The 17,748-nt window shown below is 35.3% G+C and overlaps 1 protein-coding gene across 4 annotated transcripts in view; it reads right to left on the bottom strand.

The window, feature by feature from the left end:
* Positions 1–17,748, bottom strand: part of COL21A1 (collagen type XXI alpha 1 chain) — a 199,054-nt gene that overhangs the window by 106,943 nt on the left and 74,363 nt on the right. For 3 of the 4 annotated variants that reach the window (XM_053222660.1, XM_053222658.1, XM_053222661.1), the window contains exons 2-3: positions 15,274–15,399; positions 11,393–11,944 (exon numbers count right to left, since the gene is read on the bottom strand). In XM_053222660.1, the coding sequence (XP_053078635.1) occupies positions 11,393–11,944; positions 15,274–15,361 (640 nt within the window). In that variant the 5' untranslated portion in view covers positions 15,362–15,399. Of the gene's footprint in view, positions 1–11,392; positions 11,945–15,273; positions 15,400–16,496; positions 16,618–17,748 lie in introns of all 4 variants that reach the window. The other variant, XM_053222659.1, reaches the window with a different exon arrangement.

Here is a 17,748-nt window from a genome sequence, read left to right as displayed (position 1 = left end):
TTAAAAGAAAGTACAGTCACCATTGTTTCAATTTAGTACCAAGGTACTAAATCACATATTAAAAATATAATAATATAATATATTAATTATATTAATAATTAATTAATATAACATAGTAATATAATAGCAAATAATAATAAATATAACAAAATCACAAAATCAAAATAAATTATGGAAGCACAGAGCCTCTTACCAAAGATTAAATAAGAAAGAAGGTAGCCCCATCATCACACAATTTCTTTTCTCATTACAGACTGAATAATTTCATTCTCCTTCACCATCAAGTAATCCCACGGCCTTGAAATCTAGGTTAATTTAGAGTCAACAGTTCTCATCTAAGGAAGATGTCTGCCAGATGCATGGCTGACAGGCAATGGGACACAGTAAGTACAGATTTCAGCGGTAAATCAATGAGAACAAGAGACTCTTATTACTCTTTAGTATAACTTGTGCACCAACCAGACAAGTCAGAATCTTTTGCACCATTAAGTAGCCTCACTGATCATAGAATATATTATTTTTAACAATAAGAAAAATACAAAAAGTAAAAATCATTTTTGGCTTAATAAATAGTTAAGAAAGTACAATTTTAAAGTCTTACAAAATTATACAAATAACTCATCTGGTTTTGCCATTTTTCATTGTAAAAGCACTGATTATCTAATGTAATGAATTTTCTTGGTTATTCCTACTTGAATACTATAGATGGAGAAAGGGTAATGTGTTTTGCCTTTACACACCCAGACAATAGTATGTGTATAATTCCTTTACCTCATTCTTTACTCCTTGTTTCATTTTTAATTTGGCAGAGCTTTTGTAAGATACTGCAGTTATGTATCATTTTAACATACACACCATTGCTTTTTTTTCCTTAACCATCTTAATATGTCCCTAATGTTCCTCCTATACATGGATATTAATGTTCATAAAACATGACCTTTATCACCAAAGTTAGAGTCGTTACTTAACTCAAGATCACACTTCAAGAAAGTGATGTTGACAAAGTTAGGAATAAAACCTAGACCTGAGTTTGACTCCAGAGACTGGGCTGGAGCACCATATAATCATACAGCCTCAGGTCTATAGAAAAAAAATCAGCAGACAGTGCTTTACTTTAACAGACACTGTATGGAGTTTTTAAAAATGTTTTTATTAAGGTACAATCTACATTCAATAAAATGCCCTAATTTCAACTGCGCATCAACCCGCACATATTTACATGCTTATATAACTAGTACCCAGACAAGACAAAGAACACATCTAACACCATAGAAAGTTACCTCATGTTCCTTCACAGACAGTAACCACCACGACCGGAGACCACGACTGTTAGGATTTCTATCATTGATTAGTTTTGTCCATTCTTGAACTTAATATAAATAAACCATAGAGTATACTCTTTTACTTGGCTTTGCTTGCTCAACAAACATCTGTGGGATTATCCATGTTGTTGCACCTAACGGTGAATTGTTCTTTTTTTGTTGCTGTGTAGTATGCCACTGTATGAATTATAGTGTATTATGATGTATCGATCCACTTTTATGTGGGCAATCATTTGAGTTGTTTACAATTTTTGACTATTTTTAATAAAGCTGTTATGGACATTCTTGCAGATGCTTTTTGGTAAATATATGAACTTATTTCTCGTCGTCATATATCTGGGAGTAGAACTGTTGTTTCATAGGGGATCTATATGCTTTACTCTAGCAGACGATGCCACAAGCTTTTCCCAAGTTGTTGTACCAATTTTTTGTCTCTACCAGCATGTCTGCTGCTACTTTAAAAGGATGGAGGTGTTATGAAAATGAAATACATAATTAGGGGACAGAGATTATACATGATATTTCAAAGAGAGAAAAGAGGGGGAGAATGGGCTATCTGTACACGCTTTAAACACTCCTAATGAAAATTATTCTGAATATTTTGCCTTTCATTCCTTTCCTAGTCATAATTAACTCATACAACTGCATCTAGATCTAATCATAAACACTAACAGCAAGATCTGTATGCCATAATTTGTCTATTTTCTAAATCATGCCATAATCGTTCTACTTTTCCAATGAATAATCAAATATCACTTCTCACGTAAACTATAAGCTTACTGTGTTTCTTTATTTGTAGCAAACATAGCTCTTGCCTCTCTAATTAAATGGAAAATTCTTATTTTGGGATATACCCTAAGTCCCTCACAATGTAAATTCCCTTCAACTCAGATTAGATTCAAATCCTTTCAATCTACAGATAGAATACAAAGTGATTCCCCTCATGTTTGTTGAGATTTTATGGAATATTATACTCAATCCTTTCCTATCCATGAAACTTTATCCCACCTCCCATCCCCCATTTCTTCCTGCCCAACTTCAGTGGTCAGAAATTCATACTATATGTATACCAATAGTAAAGAGGAAAAATGTAAGTCAGTCAGTTTTATAAGAGAGCAGAGAAGTTAATCACATACATGTTATAAAATCGTGAAAGCTAAAATACTGGCCACCTCCAAAAATATCTCAGTTGTCCTGGCCATGATTGTTGATATATGTATCCTTACCCTTTGTGACTTCTAATGAAATACAGGTAGAATTATAGAAGTAGGTTAAGGCAATGCACTAGGCCACTATTACAAAGCGCTGTAAGGCTTGAATTAGATCCAACAATCTCTAAGCAAAGAGCAGTTATACAAAGTATGAGCAGCTTTTGATGGGAGGAAAAGAAATTCAGAAGTCCTAAACATCATTCCAAGTTAAACTTTATTATGGTAGAAAGCACTGGCAGGAAAAGAGCCTCTAAGTTTTATCGCATGTAAGATACCAAAGTTCCACTCAAGCAGGCACTCGCCCTCTCTTTCTGTCTATCTGTCTCTCTTTCTCACTGACTCACTCAAAGAAGATAAGGCTGAAGATGCATAGTTAATTATCTTCTGACATCTGGCCTTTGGCCCCATTTGAGCAAGTCAACATAATATACTCTCTTAAAAAATAAATTTCCTGCATCATCCAAAAGACAAGATGGCAGGAAACAGAACAGTAAGAATACACAAGTAGTTTTTGAGAGGCTATTCTTTACCTGAACCTGTACATAGTCAAGCTCAACATACCTAAATTAAAACATGGGTCCTAAAACCAAGTAATTCAAGCCACAGGCTGCTGGATGCTCTTAAAGACACATAAGGAACCTGATTTACTCAAAGAAACAGAAGAGTGATGTCAGCAAGATGGAAGAATAGGAAGTCCCAGCCCACATTCCCCCAATGACACACTGATTTAACAATAATATACAGACAAAAATACCTTTATGAAAACTCCGTATTTGGGTTGCGAAACTGAAATATCCCAAGTGAACACAAAGCTAAGAACAGCCTCATTGAAACAAGTAATATGAGTAATTAACTGTACCCACAACATTCCCTCCCCCAAGCCTGTACAAGTAAGTGCCAGGAGAGAAAGCCCTAGCTTATATTGTCCTTGGGTGGAAAAAAGAAGAGTGAAGCATGCTTCCAGGGGGCTTCCCAAGAGACAGGTTTTAGTCTCACCTCATTTAGAGCACTGACGGAACCAGAATCAATTAGATGCCTGGAAACTGCTGAAAACAAAGAAGAGTCAGTTGCAGGTTGGAGAAGGGAGCTTTTTGTGGCTAGCATGGCTCAGCATGATCAAGAGAAACATACAACTGGAATCTTCTCCCTCCGGAGAAAGAGAAAATAGTGGAGCATGTATCCAGCACTCTAGCTTTTCCAAGGGCTACCTGAGGAAATGATACTGCTCTTGCCTAAGCATGATGACAGGGAACCAAAACACTTTGGATGCCTAATGCCCACTGGGAACAAGGTGGGGAAGCTTATAGTTACAGAACTAGAAAACTTAAAGAGGTACAAACAAATAGTAAAGGGAGTGAGAGATTATGAGCTCCTGGGGAAAAAATAACAAGCCTCTCTAATTAAGAAATTGCTCACTCTATCCCAAAGAAATGGCATCCCTCCATAAAAAGGCTTCAGAGATTCCCTCAAACCTCTAGACAAACTAACTGATGAGGGACTTCCCCTGTACAAAGACAACTGGTAAAGATTGACAGGGATGACTATTTTTTTTAAATGTGTGGATCCCAAAACAAAGCTGTAAGATACACAAAGAAACAGGGAAACATGATCCTATCAAAGGAATAGAATAACTCTCCAGAAGCAACCCTAAAGAAACGGAGGTGTATTATCTGACAAAGAATTCAAAACAATCATCATAAAGATGCCCTATGAGCTCAACAAAAATGATGGCATAAACAAAATGAGAATACCAACAGAGATATAAAATATAAAGGAGAACCAAAAAGAAATCTTAAAGCTGAAGAAAGCAGTAATTGAACAGGGGAAAAAAAAAAAAAAAAGAACTGGAGAGGCTCCAAATCAGACTTGACCAAGCAGACAAAAAGAATCAGAAAACTTAAGGATGGGTCATTTGAAACTATTGGGGCAGAGGAACAAAAATTTAAAAGATTGAGAAAGATTGAGGAAAGCCTAAATGACTTCTGGGACACCATTAAATATACCAAATACATGTTATGGGAGTTTCAGGAGAGAAAGAGATAGGATTTAATTAAAGTAATAACCAAAAACTTCTCAAATATAGGAAATGAAATGTACATCCAAATTTAAGAACTCAAAGAAATCCACATCAAGACATATTATAATCAAATTGTCAAAAGAGAGAGAGAGAGAGAATTTAGAAAGCAGCATGAGAAGCAACTTGTTATATACAAGGGTAGCCCCCCCACCCCATGACTATCGGCAGATTTGTCAGTAGAAAACTTTCCGGCCACAAAGGAATGGGATGATATACTCAAAGTGTTTGCTTAAAGAAAAATACTGCCAAATGCAAATACTATATCTGGCAAAAATGTTCTTCAAAAACACAAGAGAAATAAACAACTTCCCAGGTTAAAAAAAGCCTGAGGGAGTTCATCACCACCAGATCGACATTATAAGAAATATTAAGAAAGTCCTTTAAGTTGAAATTTAAAAACATTAAACAACACAAAAGCATTGCAAAATATAAAACTCACTGGTTAAAGTAAATATATAGACAAATTCAGAATACCATAATACTGTAACAGTGGTATGTAAGCCTCTTTTAACTCTGAAATAGAAGTTTAAGAAAAGTATAAACAATAACCGTAACTGTAAAAATATGCTAATACAGTATACATACACACACACACACACATACATCAATATAAGATATTGTAATTTATAACACCAATTACAAAGTGTGAGGGGGGCAGGGAGAAGCAAAAATGTGGAGTATATGTGAATGAAATTAAGTTAATAAGTTATCAGCTTAAAATAGATTGCTATAACTACATATTTTACATAAGCCCCATGGTAACCACAAAGGAAATACCTATACAAGATACATTAAAAAAATAAGAAAAACATCAAAATATGTCACTACCAAAAAAAAAAAAAAAAGTCAACGAAAGACAAAGACAGAAAGAAAGAAAAGAAGGTACCAAAAAACATATGACTGAAAACAATTAACAAAATGGTGATCTTAAATCTTTCCCTCTTGCTATTTCAGATGTAAATGGATTAAATTCCGAAATAAATTGCTGAATGGAAAAAAACAAGATCCAATTATATACTGTCTATAAGACATATACTTTAGGACTGTGGAGACACACAAGCTAAAAGTATAGGGATGGAAAAAGATACTCTGTGCAAATAGTAACCAAAATACAGCAAAGGTGGCAATACTTAGACAAAACAGACTTTAAGTCAAAAATTCAAGTGACACAAAGAAGGACATGATATAATGATAAAGGAGTCAATTCACCAACAAGACATAACAATTACAAATATATAGGCACCCAGTATCATGCCACCCAAGTATCTAAAGCAAACGCTGGCAGAACTGAAGAAAAAAATAATAGACACAGAAAACACAGTCATGAGGATTTCAATAGGCCACTTCCAATAATAAACACAACATCCAGACAGAAGATTGAAAAGGGAACACAGGACTTGAACAATACTATAGACCAAAAGGAGCTAACAGACATATACAGAACATTCCACCACATATCAGCAGAATACACATTCTTCTCAAGTGCAAATGAAACATTCTCCAAAACAGATCACATGTTAGGTCAAAAAATGTCTTAACAAATTTAAGAAGACCGAAATCATACCAAGTACATCCTCCAATCACAACAGAATAAAAACTAGAAATCAATGATAGGAGGAAAAATGGAAAATTCACATATACGTGGAAATTAAACAACATGCTGAGTCAAAAAACGAATCAAAAAAGAAATTAGAAAATATCTTGAGACAAACAATAACTAAAATACAACATACCAAAACTTTTGAGATGTGGCAAAATCAGTACTAAGAAGGAAATTTATAGTGATAAAAATATACATTAGAAAGGAATAAAGATCTCAAATAAACAACCTAACTTTATTCATCAAAAAACTAGAAGAACTAAGCCCAAAATTAAGAGGAGGAAGGAAATAATCTATTTTAATAATCTTTAAAATAATTAAGATTAGAGCAGAAAAAGACTTGTAACTAGTCAGGATATTGAATCAGTAATCAAAAATCTCCCAACAAAGAAAAGCCCAGGACCAGGTGTCTTCACTGGTGAATTCAAACAAACACTTAAGGAATTAATGCCAATCCGTCTCAAACTCTTAAAAAAACTGAAGAGGAGGAAATACTTCTAAACTTTTTTTTTTTTTAATGAGGCCAGCATTGCCCTGATACAAAAGTCAGATAAAGACACTACAAGAAAACTAAAGGTCCATATTCCTCATGAATACAGATGCAAAAATCCTACACAAAATACTAACAAAATGAATTCAACAGCATCCTTGAGATGCAAAAATGATTTAACCTAAGAAATTAATGTGATACACCGCATTAATAAAGCATAAAAGTTACGTGATCATCTCAATATATGCAGAAAAAACATCTGACAAAATTCACCCTTCTTTCGTGACAAAAACGCTCATCAAATTAAGAAGCAATTTACCAGGGCGCCTGGGTGGCTCAGTCAGTTATGCATCTGACTCTTAGTTTCTGGTCAGGTCATGATCTCACAGTTTGGTGAGATGGAGCCCTGCATCACGGTTCTGTGCTGACAGAGCAGAGTCTGCTTGGGATTCTCTCTCTCTCCCTCTCTCTCTGTCCCTCCCGTGCTCACACTGTCTCTCTCTCTCTCAAAAATAAAATACAAAATAAAAAAAGAAGGAATTTACCTCAACATAATAAAGGTCATATATGAAAAGCCCACCGTTAACATCATAATCAATGGTGAAAAACTAAAAGTTCTTCCCTTAAGATCAGGAACAAGACCAAAGAGGTTAGAGTGGGAGAGAGCTAAAGCATAAGAGACTCTTAAAAACTGAGAACAAACTGAGGGTTGATGGGGGGTGGGAGGGAGGAGAGGGTGGGTGATGGGTATTGAGGAGGACACCTTTTGGGATGAGCACTGGGTGTTGTATGGAAACCAACTGGACAATAAATTTCATATATTGAAAAAAAAATAAAATAAATTTCAAATGGAAAAAAAAAAAGATCAGGAACAAGACAAGGATGCCCACTCTTGCCACTTCTATTCAACTTAATATTGAAAGCACTAGCAGAGAAGCAAAAGTAATCAAATACAAATGAATAAACTTAACTAAGGAGGTGAAAGACTTGAATGCTGAAAATGACAAAACACTGCTACAAGAAATTGAAGAAATCACCAACAATAGAAACATCTCACGTTCACAGATTGGAAAACTTAATATTGTAAAAATTTCCCTATCACCCAAAGTGATGCATCTCTATCAAAATCCCAAAAGCCAGACACAGAAGAACAAACATGGAATAATTCCACCTTTATGAAATATCTAAAGGAGTCAAACTCCTTACAACAGAAAGTATAATGGTGGGCTGCCAGAGTGGGAGGAAGAAGGAAATGGGGAGTGGCTGTTCAATGGGCACAAAGTTTCAGTCACGAAATATGAAAAAGTTCTAGACATCTACAGTATGACACTGTGCTTGTAGTTAACAATACTGTAGTATACACTTAAAATGTTTAAGAGATTAGATCTTATTGGTTTTTTACAACAATAAAAAAAGAATAGGAAAAAAAGAAAAAAATTAGACTCTCAGATAAAGAAAGAAATCATTGTCCATTATAAAAAGATCATCTGAAATAAGGAATGTATTGCAGAATGCACCTTCAGGGAAATGGTAGTCTATGAAGAAGAAATAATCCATGTGAGAACAAAGAGGTGAATAATATTTTGCTCAATGTGGATCAAATCACAGCAAGAGTATAAAGGTGAACAATATTAGGAAATGATAATCCTATATGATAAGCACCTCAAGGTAAAATTTAACCATTTGTCAAAAAAAAGGAAACTGTCAAATGATTCAAATACAAATTACATGATTACAGCAATGCATTAATCATACTTTAATACAGTTATTAAAAAGTCAAGTTCAAAGAAGCTCATATACTGCTCTAAGTACAATTTCAAAAAACCACATTTTCAAAGATGGCTATTGTACAGCATGTTTGTGAACTGAATAGACACAGACATTACTTACATTCTTTCTTTGAGTGTGCATGAAGAGATTTTTGGCAAGATTTCCAATTTAATTTTTTTTTACAGACTGGACATTTCCAGTCTGTAAAAAGAATTTTTTACCCCTTTTAAGCACAGCTACTCTTTCATGTGTAATTAGAATTTTTTAAATAGAATACATTTACCAAAATACCTATCTACAAAAAATCTCTGAAGTAGTACAAATACATATTTAATCAAATTTTATTTTAGGATACAAAATAGTAAAATATCACCATGAAAAGTCTATTTTAATATTAATATATACCTAGCTTCAAAACCACAGAATTCTAATTCTAATATGACAAGGCATTTAAACATCTATGTATGTCAAATTATTTCTCAATACAACTGGGAAACAAATCTACACCCCTCTGTTCTGTTCAAGATGACAAAAGTCAACACAGTCTAACTGTGATGACCTTTTCTACGTGATACAGTACCTTTTTAAAAGTTTGATTAAATAAAATGCTTAATTTCTATACCTTCTTAAATAATATAAAAAAATGATTAAATGTTTTTTCTGTACTATATACCCAAAACAAATTTGAAGAAAAAAGAGAAATGAAACTTTTTCTAAGCCACAATCATTTAGAAATATTTCTAAAATTTTGTTTTAACGTTTATTTATTTTTGAGACAGAGAGAGACAGAGTATGAACGGCGGAGGGTCAGAGAGAGGGAGACACAGAATCTGAAACAGGCTCCAGGCTCTGAGCTGTCAGCACAGAGCCCGACGCGGGGCTCGAACTCACGGACCATGAGATCATGACCTGAGCTGAAGTTGGACGCTTAACCGACCAAGCCACCCAGGCGCCCCTAGAAATATTTCTATGAGATGTTAACCAACCTATTTTTGAAGATTTTGTAGGTAAACTGGGGGCAAAAAAGCCTTTCCATATTACACAAATATTATTTTTAGGTATATTGTATATTAAATGACTATAATATTAAAAATAAAAGATACAAATTACTTTCCCCCTAAGTAATATGAACAGAAGCATGTGTATATCCTAATAGCATTAATATTTACTAAAAATACAAACTTTTCCATTTCCACGGAGTTATCATAAACACAAAGTTAGATTTCACGGAATGATATAAAAATAACTGACTGATAAGTACTATATTTTCAAATGTTCTGTCACTAACTATAGAAATTTAAGTCTCTCTCAAGTGCAATTTTTAACATTTTTCCAGAGCTTAAATAATATTAGTAATTTGACCTTTGTTTTTGGAAGAAATGAGAGATTCGCATTCAGAATTCTGTACAAGAATATTCACTGTTATTTATAGTAGAAAAACTTAGAAATGAACTAAACACCATCAACTGACGAGTGGGTAAAGAAGATGTATCTTCTTTACCCATACACACAGACATATACACATACATACATACAATGGAACATTACTCAGCCATCAGAAAAGAATGAACTCTTGCCATTTGCAACAACACGGATGGAGCTAGAGTATATATGCTAAGTGAAATAAGTCAGAGAAAGACAAATACCATACGATTCCACTCATACGTGGAATTTAACAAAACAGATGAATACAGGAGGAACAGAGAGGCAAACCAAGAAACAGACTCTTAACTGTAGAGAATAAACTGATGGTTACTGGAGGGAGGTGGGTGGGGAGATGAGCTAAATGGGTGATGGGTATCAAGGAGGGCACTTGTTGTGATAAGCACTAGGTATTGTACGTAAGTGGTGAATCACTAAATTTTACACCTGGAACTAATATTACACTGTATGTTAGCTAACTAGAATTTAAATAAAAACTTAAAAAAAAAAACTAAACATGCAAAAATAGAAAAATTATTCAATAAATTATCTTAGGAGACTGAGATTGTCTGCTTTCACATTAATAGAGGATGAAAATTATACACACAGTAATAGAATATAAAATAATAAGAAAATAGAGTATGAAATAATATATACAATATTATTCTCATTTAGGCACATGAATAAATTCTCAGACATGCTGAAATAAAAGAGAAAGACTGGAATGAAAAAGACAAAAACTCATTAACAGGAGTAATAATGATCATGTGTGATTTATACATATTCTTGATTTTTTTTTTTTTTTTTTTTAGCTTCATTTATTTACTTTGAGAGAGAGAGCTGGGGACAAGCAGAGAGAGAAAGGGAGAGAATCCCAAGCAGGCTCTGCAGTGTCAGCACAGAGCCAGATGCAGATTCCATCTCATGAACCATGAGATCATGACCTGAGCTAAAATCAAGAGTCGGACACTTAACCAACTGAGCCACCCAGGCACCCCACATGGATTCATATTTTTTTTTTAGTTTATTTTGAGAGAGAGAGAGAGAGAGCGTGAACTGGGGGAGGGGCAGAGAGAGAAGGAGAGAGCGAGAATCCCAGGCAAGCTCCACACTGTCAGTGCAGAGCCTCATGTGGGGCTTGCACCCACAAATCGTGAGATCATGACCTGAGCCTGAGATGGATGTTTAACAACTGAGCTACCCAGGCACCCCTCTTCATATTGTTTATGTGTCTTTATTTCTACCATCTCTACAACACACATATTGTGATCAAAAAGAAAAAGCAACAAATGTAACAAAGTATGACATTTTCCAACTGCAGATTTTTTTCAAGTAACTTTATCCAGAATAAATGAAACACAAAACTAAGTGTTCATTTCAGTTCTAACATCATAGATAATTTGACATTAAATATAACTACACTGGTATAATAAGCACAGGTTATACTAAAATGTTAGAAAATGCAATTATTAATTGTTTCCAGATTCTATTAAGGCTTACCTTCACAAAGTTTCTGCTTCATCACTTCCCTTATTTTGGATATTGCAATATAGTCTTCCACATAAAACACGTAAGTAGATGAAGGCTTATTGGCGATAGCTCTAAGTTCTGCATCCTCTGTTTCTGAGCCAACACCAATAGCAAATAAAGTGATTTTACTGTCTCTTGCTGCTTCTGCTGCATCCTTAACTTCATCTTGAGATTTACCATCCGTAAGTACCACTGCTATCTTAGTCAGAAACCGTGAGGACTTGGCAAAAAGGTAATCAAGAGCAAACTGGATGGCCTTTCCGGTCCTTGTGTTTCCACCCAGGTAGTGTATGGAGTCCATTGCGGCCATCAAGTTCTCTCCTGAATTGTGGCTTCCAAGGGGAATTTCCAATACAGGATAGTCACTATACTGGACCACTCCAACCTGAATAAACTTTGGTCCTATGTCAAAATTTTTTGTGATATTGACAAGCCATTTTTTCACTATTTCAAAGTTTTCTGGACCAACACTGTAAGAGCCATCTAAGATGAAAACTAAATCTGTTGGAGCCGTACGACAACCTAAGTGAAAAAGAAAACCATCAGAGCACATTTGCTGTATAAAAAGAAAAGCATAGGCAGTTTTTACTGCATGATTTTTAAGTAACCAACTGGGGGAGGGAGATCCTTTCACAACATACATGTATGTCAAATCACCATGAGGTACACTTCAAATATCTTACTATTTCCTATGTCCATTATACCTCAATAAAGCTTAAAATTTTTTTAAAGTAACCAGTTCACTGGAGCTATGTGGGATTAAATAAGATATACCGCCTAGCTCATGAAAATTCTTTCTGAGGGCTATTATTTTTGTTGACATTTTTAATTCTTTTATCTTAATTTAAGGATTAATGACTGAGCTTTAAAAGTAGGGAATAAAAAAGACATGATGTATATGACATGATATCTAGATATCTCTTTGTAGGGGCAGGTATTACCATAAAGCACCATTTTATTCTATTTCCCCACCCAATAAATGAAAACACAAAAATAAGCAAATAAATTATTTTCAGCTATACACTAGTAGCATTAAGTTATCAATGAAATATGATTCGTTTACTGATAACCTGACGTATTTACAATAATAAAATAAACCAACGAATAAGGAAAGAAATTTAAAAAGAAACTTTCTGCCAACTTCAGGATTCAACTAGTCAAAAAAGATCCATATTCTTTAATATAGTTAATAAAAGCTTAATGAACTGAGATCACCAATGCAGGTCCAATATCTCATTGTCAGCCAATAATATACTTGTGCTAAGCGAATCTATGTTCAAAAGTATAAAGCTATTTATTTCTCCAGAGCGATAAGGATTCTCGTTTCAAGATGCCAGGAAACACATGTGATCAGCACACCTTACATTTCTATTAAGGAAAATAAAAAACTACCGTTGGTTTAAGTTACACTTAGACTAAGTTCTAAGCAGTTGTGGGGGAAAAAATCTTACCGGTCTTTTCCACACCGCACAACATGCCTCCAACCCTATTTCATTCTTTCAGTCTATATATATTAAATACCTACTCGGTGCTTGATATCCTGCTAGGTACCAGCTTCAAAGATACATAAGATATCTCGAATAGATATCAAAGTCTAGTAAGACAGACAACTGGCTGCTTAGGGAAAGTACAAAGTATTCTGAGAACATTTAGGAGGGGGTAGCAACATAACTGTGGAAAACCAGGGTAGATTTTGTGGGAAAGCTGACTGGGAGTCTGAGGTCTGAAAGGAGAGCTGTAGCCAGGTGAAGAGGAGGACCTCCTAGTAAGAGGGGACAGCAAGTGCCAAGGCCCAGAGATAAGAGTAAAACACCGCCCAAAAGACAAACTGGTTCATTTGAGTAATTCCAATAGTTTGAAATGGAAACAGAGCATGCTGAACAGCCATACTTGCTTTCTCTTTCTCTCACTTCTGCAAAGCAACAAAAATACTACTGTTTATGGCCCATATGATAAAGGTCACATATCCCTGGAGATGGTAAGTTGGAAGAGAAGGAGATGAGTCAAGGTAATATGACAACAAATTTTGTTGCAAGTCTTGTGTTTTTACTCAAATCAATGGTCTCCCTTAAGTAGTGAACAGATGCCCAATTTAAAGTTATAATGGTTTATTTTCCATAGACACTGCAAATGAGATATCACAACTGCAAAGGACAGTTGTGAAGGAAAAAGCAATGTTTACTGACAATTAGTATTTGCATTTTCATATCTCCTTAGGAGTAAAGTCAATCAATCAATCAATCAATCAATCAATCAATCTCTCTCTGCTTTCCTTTCCATTCTTTTCCTCATCTTTGTCTACTTCCATATCTAGGATGATGACAGGGCTCACAGGAAGATGCCTCAATTTTAAAATTAACTCACCCAACACAGTAACCAGCAAAAAGAAACACTATTGTCAGGTGAACATGCAGTCAAGAAATTACTTCCCCCCTCCCAAAAACTTTTTCCAATGCCAAAACATAGATTTATCTCAAAACTGTAACCATGATTATGATGCCACTCTTAAGGTGGTGGGGAAGTCCAAAAAAGCCTGAGGGACTCTATTCCAACATCCTCTGCCATGGTAACCACAGCCAGGGTTCAGGTTAGGGACAGCAGAAATGGAATTCTGCCCCAGAGGCGAATTTTCTAACCCAAGGGAATGCAATTCTTCTGGGGTTTTTTGGAAGCTGGACTGGGATTACAGACATCTGCTTTCATTCGAGACACAAAAGGACAGGCAAGTTATGTTTACAGAGTTCTTTAGAGTTGTCCTTCCTCAATGCTATGAGACTCATTGTCTAGACCTGCTAGTGTTTGTGTGCCACTTGATTCAGTATTTATAAACTCTAACCAGGTTGTTCTTGGCCCTTCATACCCCTTTCCAGAGCCACGGAGCATATATTTCACAACTGCTAGGTGAGCCAAGAACATGGGTACGAAAGCAAGTATTGCCGTTTATAAAAGCTAGGCAAAATACCACTCCAAGAGACTTCTTCCTTAAAGAGATGAATTACCAGTGTCACCGGGGGGAAAAAAAATGGACTAAAGAGCAAAGGCATAGTTCTAATACTAGTTATGGCACTAATCAGCTGTGTGACATTAGGTAAGCCCCTTAAATTTTGCTGAATCTCTTTTCCCACCCAAAAAACCAAAGCATATCTACCTTCTATAGTGCTTGGGTTGATTAACCTATAAAAGTGTTATATAAACATTAAATTTATTATTGTTTTAATAAATTTTTAGCAAGTTGTCAAACCATATGATTTAAGTGTTAGAGAAACCATAACTAATTTACAGTAGGGTGTCTACGAGTTTTCAAATATGATTATAAGCAAAGTTTTTTTTTTTTAAAAGCATGATATCTATAAATAATGGCCTGGGTAGCAGAACAGCGATTAATATAACCCTCCTTCTCTAATGCAAGCTCTCCTACAGGCAATCAGAATAATAATCATTTACTCAGATGTCACTGTGCTAAGCCATTAAAATGCATTCTCCTGTTTACGTGGATTATCTCATTATCTCTATAAGGTAACTTCATAGGATGGTCCTGATAATCATCCTATGAGGTAGATACTTCATCTTCACATCACTAACCTCATAAATGGCTGAGCATGAACTCAATATGAGACCATTTATTCCAAAGCCTGATGGGTAAAATAAACAATTACCACAGAATTTTCTCAAAATTACCTCTGATAGAAGTTTTTCCTCTCAGTTAATACGTAACACAGCAATTCATTTTATTTTAGGGCATTACAACATTAAAGACAATAAGAATAAGGTCCTTAAAAGAATTGCTTGAGCTCCACTAATTTGATTTCTACAATCGATTTGTTGATAACAAAAATGCTGATAGTTCTTACTTGATCTTATTTCCCCATCTTCAGCTAATACAGAATTCTGAAGAAGCAGGACCGAAACTATCCAAAGAAACATATTATGGTGAGCCATGTTTCTTCTTTCGTTCTAATATTTTGGTTTTAGGATTCCTAAAAAGAGAGAGAGAGAGGAAAAAAGGAAAGTTAACTATATTAGAAAAATAAAGACAAATAGCTAGTCATTATTATAAGTCTAGATTTTTTCATTGTAATATCCAGCTGGAGTACAGTTTTTAGTAACCTTAGAATAATTTACATGTCCAAAATAGCCATATTTTTTAATGTTTATTTATTTTTTAGAGAGAGAACATGAGCAGGGAAGGGGCAGACAGAGAGAGAGGGAGACACAGAATCCAAAGCAGGCTCCAGGTTCCAAACTCTCAACACAGAATCTGACGTGGGGCTTGAACTCGTGAACTGCTAGATCATGACCTGAGCTGAAGTCTGATGCTTAATTCACTGAGCCACCCAGGCGCCCCAGAAATAACCATATTCTAAATATGTTATGCAAGAGGACAATGAATAGGAGCTGAGGAAAACTGTAAGTCTTTTAATTCATAACTATCTTGAAAAGGTATAAACTTTTCTAAAACTTTGGGCTTTGCTCAAAATATTTACTAGAATTCCTCCTTCCAGCATAGCCTGTAGAGCCTTAACACATTCTTTGTATTATCTCACTGGGAGCAAACATTTTTCTTTTAAAAATGGATTTGCATTTAAGAAACACTTAAAGGGCATCTGGTAAAAATATTTACATAATAAAGCGAGCGGATTTTAATTTTTTTTGAGCATTAAGAGCTATTTTATTTGATTCATAAACACTCAGTTATATGACCTTAATACGTCTTCTAAGTTAGTCCAAGGACTTCACTTCTGGTTAGAATGTGGAAAGTTGCAAGACACTATCATTCCCACCAACGCCAGATAAACTACACAACTATAGTCTTTTATACCCACTGGGAAAGACAGGATTTAAAGAAACTTAAATGAGTAAAATTTCAAAAGTTAGCAATCCTTTATACGATAGAAGAGATTCTGGGCTGATTTCATCCCTAGCAGAAAGGGAATCCTCTTCAGGAGGGTCCCAGACACAGAAAGAGTATGCCCCTAGTCAGCAATACTTGCCCATGAGTCTTAACAGAGTACATGGAACAGACAAGTACTACAGAGAAAATTGAGAACAACACGGAACAACAAGAGAGATCTACCTTCCTCTCCCTGTTCAGGTATCCAGGGAATTCCTCAAATGCAAATCTTTGGCATGCTGAAGGGGGGAGGGGGGGGAGAAGCAACAGAACTCAACAGAAATCCCTTGGAGACATGCCAGTTCTTAACTACAGTGGAGAAAGAAAGAGAATTCAAAAAGCAGAAAGCTGGGGCACCTGGGTGACTCAGTCAGTTAAGTATCTGACTGAGGCTCAGGTCATGATCTCACAGTTCATGGGTTCCAGCCCCACATGGAGTTGTGTGCTGACAGTGCGGAGTCTGCTTGGGATTCTCTTGCTCTCCTGCGCGCTCGCTCTCTCTCTCTCAAAATAAATAAGCTTAAAAAAAAAAAGCAGAAAGCCAAAGAAAGGACAAGAGAGAAAAACAGAACTTGTAAATACAAAAGGCTGGAAATCATACTGACAAGCTGAAAGAAATTTCCCAAGGGTCTCCCAAGATGTGAGAAGAAGCAAGAAAAATCTGATTTTTGATCAGGATTAAAATAGTATAAGCACATCCAGATGATGTAAAATGGCTATCATAAATATGTTAAAGGATCTAATGAGTAAGACAAACAACAATGAGCAAAAATATGGGAAATTTCAGAAGAGAGATGGAAACGGTAAAAAAAGATACAAACTGAAATGCTTGCCATGAAAAATATGTCAAAAAATAATTCAGGGGCGCCTGGGTGGCTCAGTCAGTTAAGCGGCCAACTTCGGCTCAGGTCATGATCTTGCAGTCCATGAATTCAAGCCCTGCGTCGGGCTCTGGGTTGACAGCTCAGAGACTGGAACCTGCTTCAGATTCTGTGTCTCCCTCTCTCTCTCTCTGCCCCTCCCCTGTTCACTCTCCTTCTCTCTATCAAAAAAAATAAACATTAAAAAATTTTTTTAATTCAAATAAAAATGTGACATTTTAATGCTCACATTTCAGTAATCATTGAATTAGACAAAAAAATTATGATTGTACAGGTTTCAAAAATATCAACCAACTTCACCTCACTGACATTTACAGAACACCTAACAGCAGCATAATACACATTCTTCCCACTTCTATTCAAAATGTGAATGCACTTCTATTCAAAACCGTACAGGAAGTCCTAGCCACTGTCATACTCAAAATGAAAATAAAAGATATAAAGCCTATAAAGAAATAAAACTGTATTTATAGATATGATTTTTCCATAGAAAACTTTTTGAAATCTACCAAGACATTAGTTGAATATGTCAATTTGGCAAGGCCACAAGAAAC

The sequence above is a fragment of the Acinonyx jubatus genome, chromosome B2, assembly GCF_027475565.1.
Source record: "Acinonyx jubatus isolate Ajub_Pintada_27869175 chromosome B2, VMU_Ajub_asm_v1.0, whole genome shotgun sequence".
Taxonomy (NCBI): Eukaryota; Metazoa; Chordata; class Mammalia; order Carnivora; family Felidae; genus Acinonyx; species Acinonyx jubatus.
The sequence above is the reverse complement of the archived record's forward strand: the minus strand, read 5'-3'. Positions and strand labels throughout refer to the sequence as shown.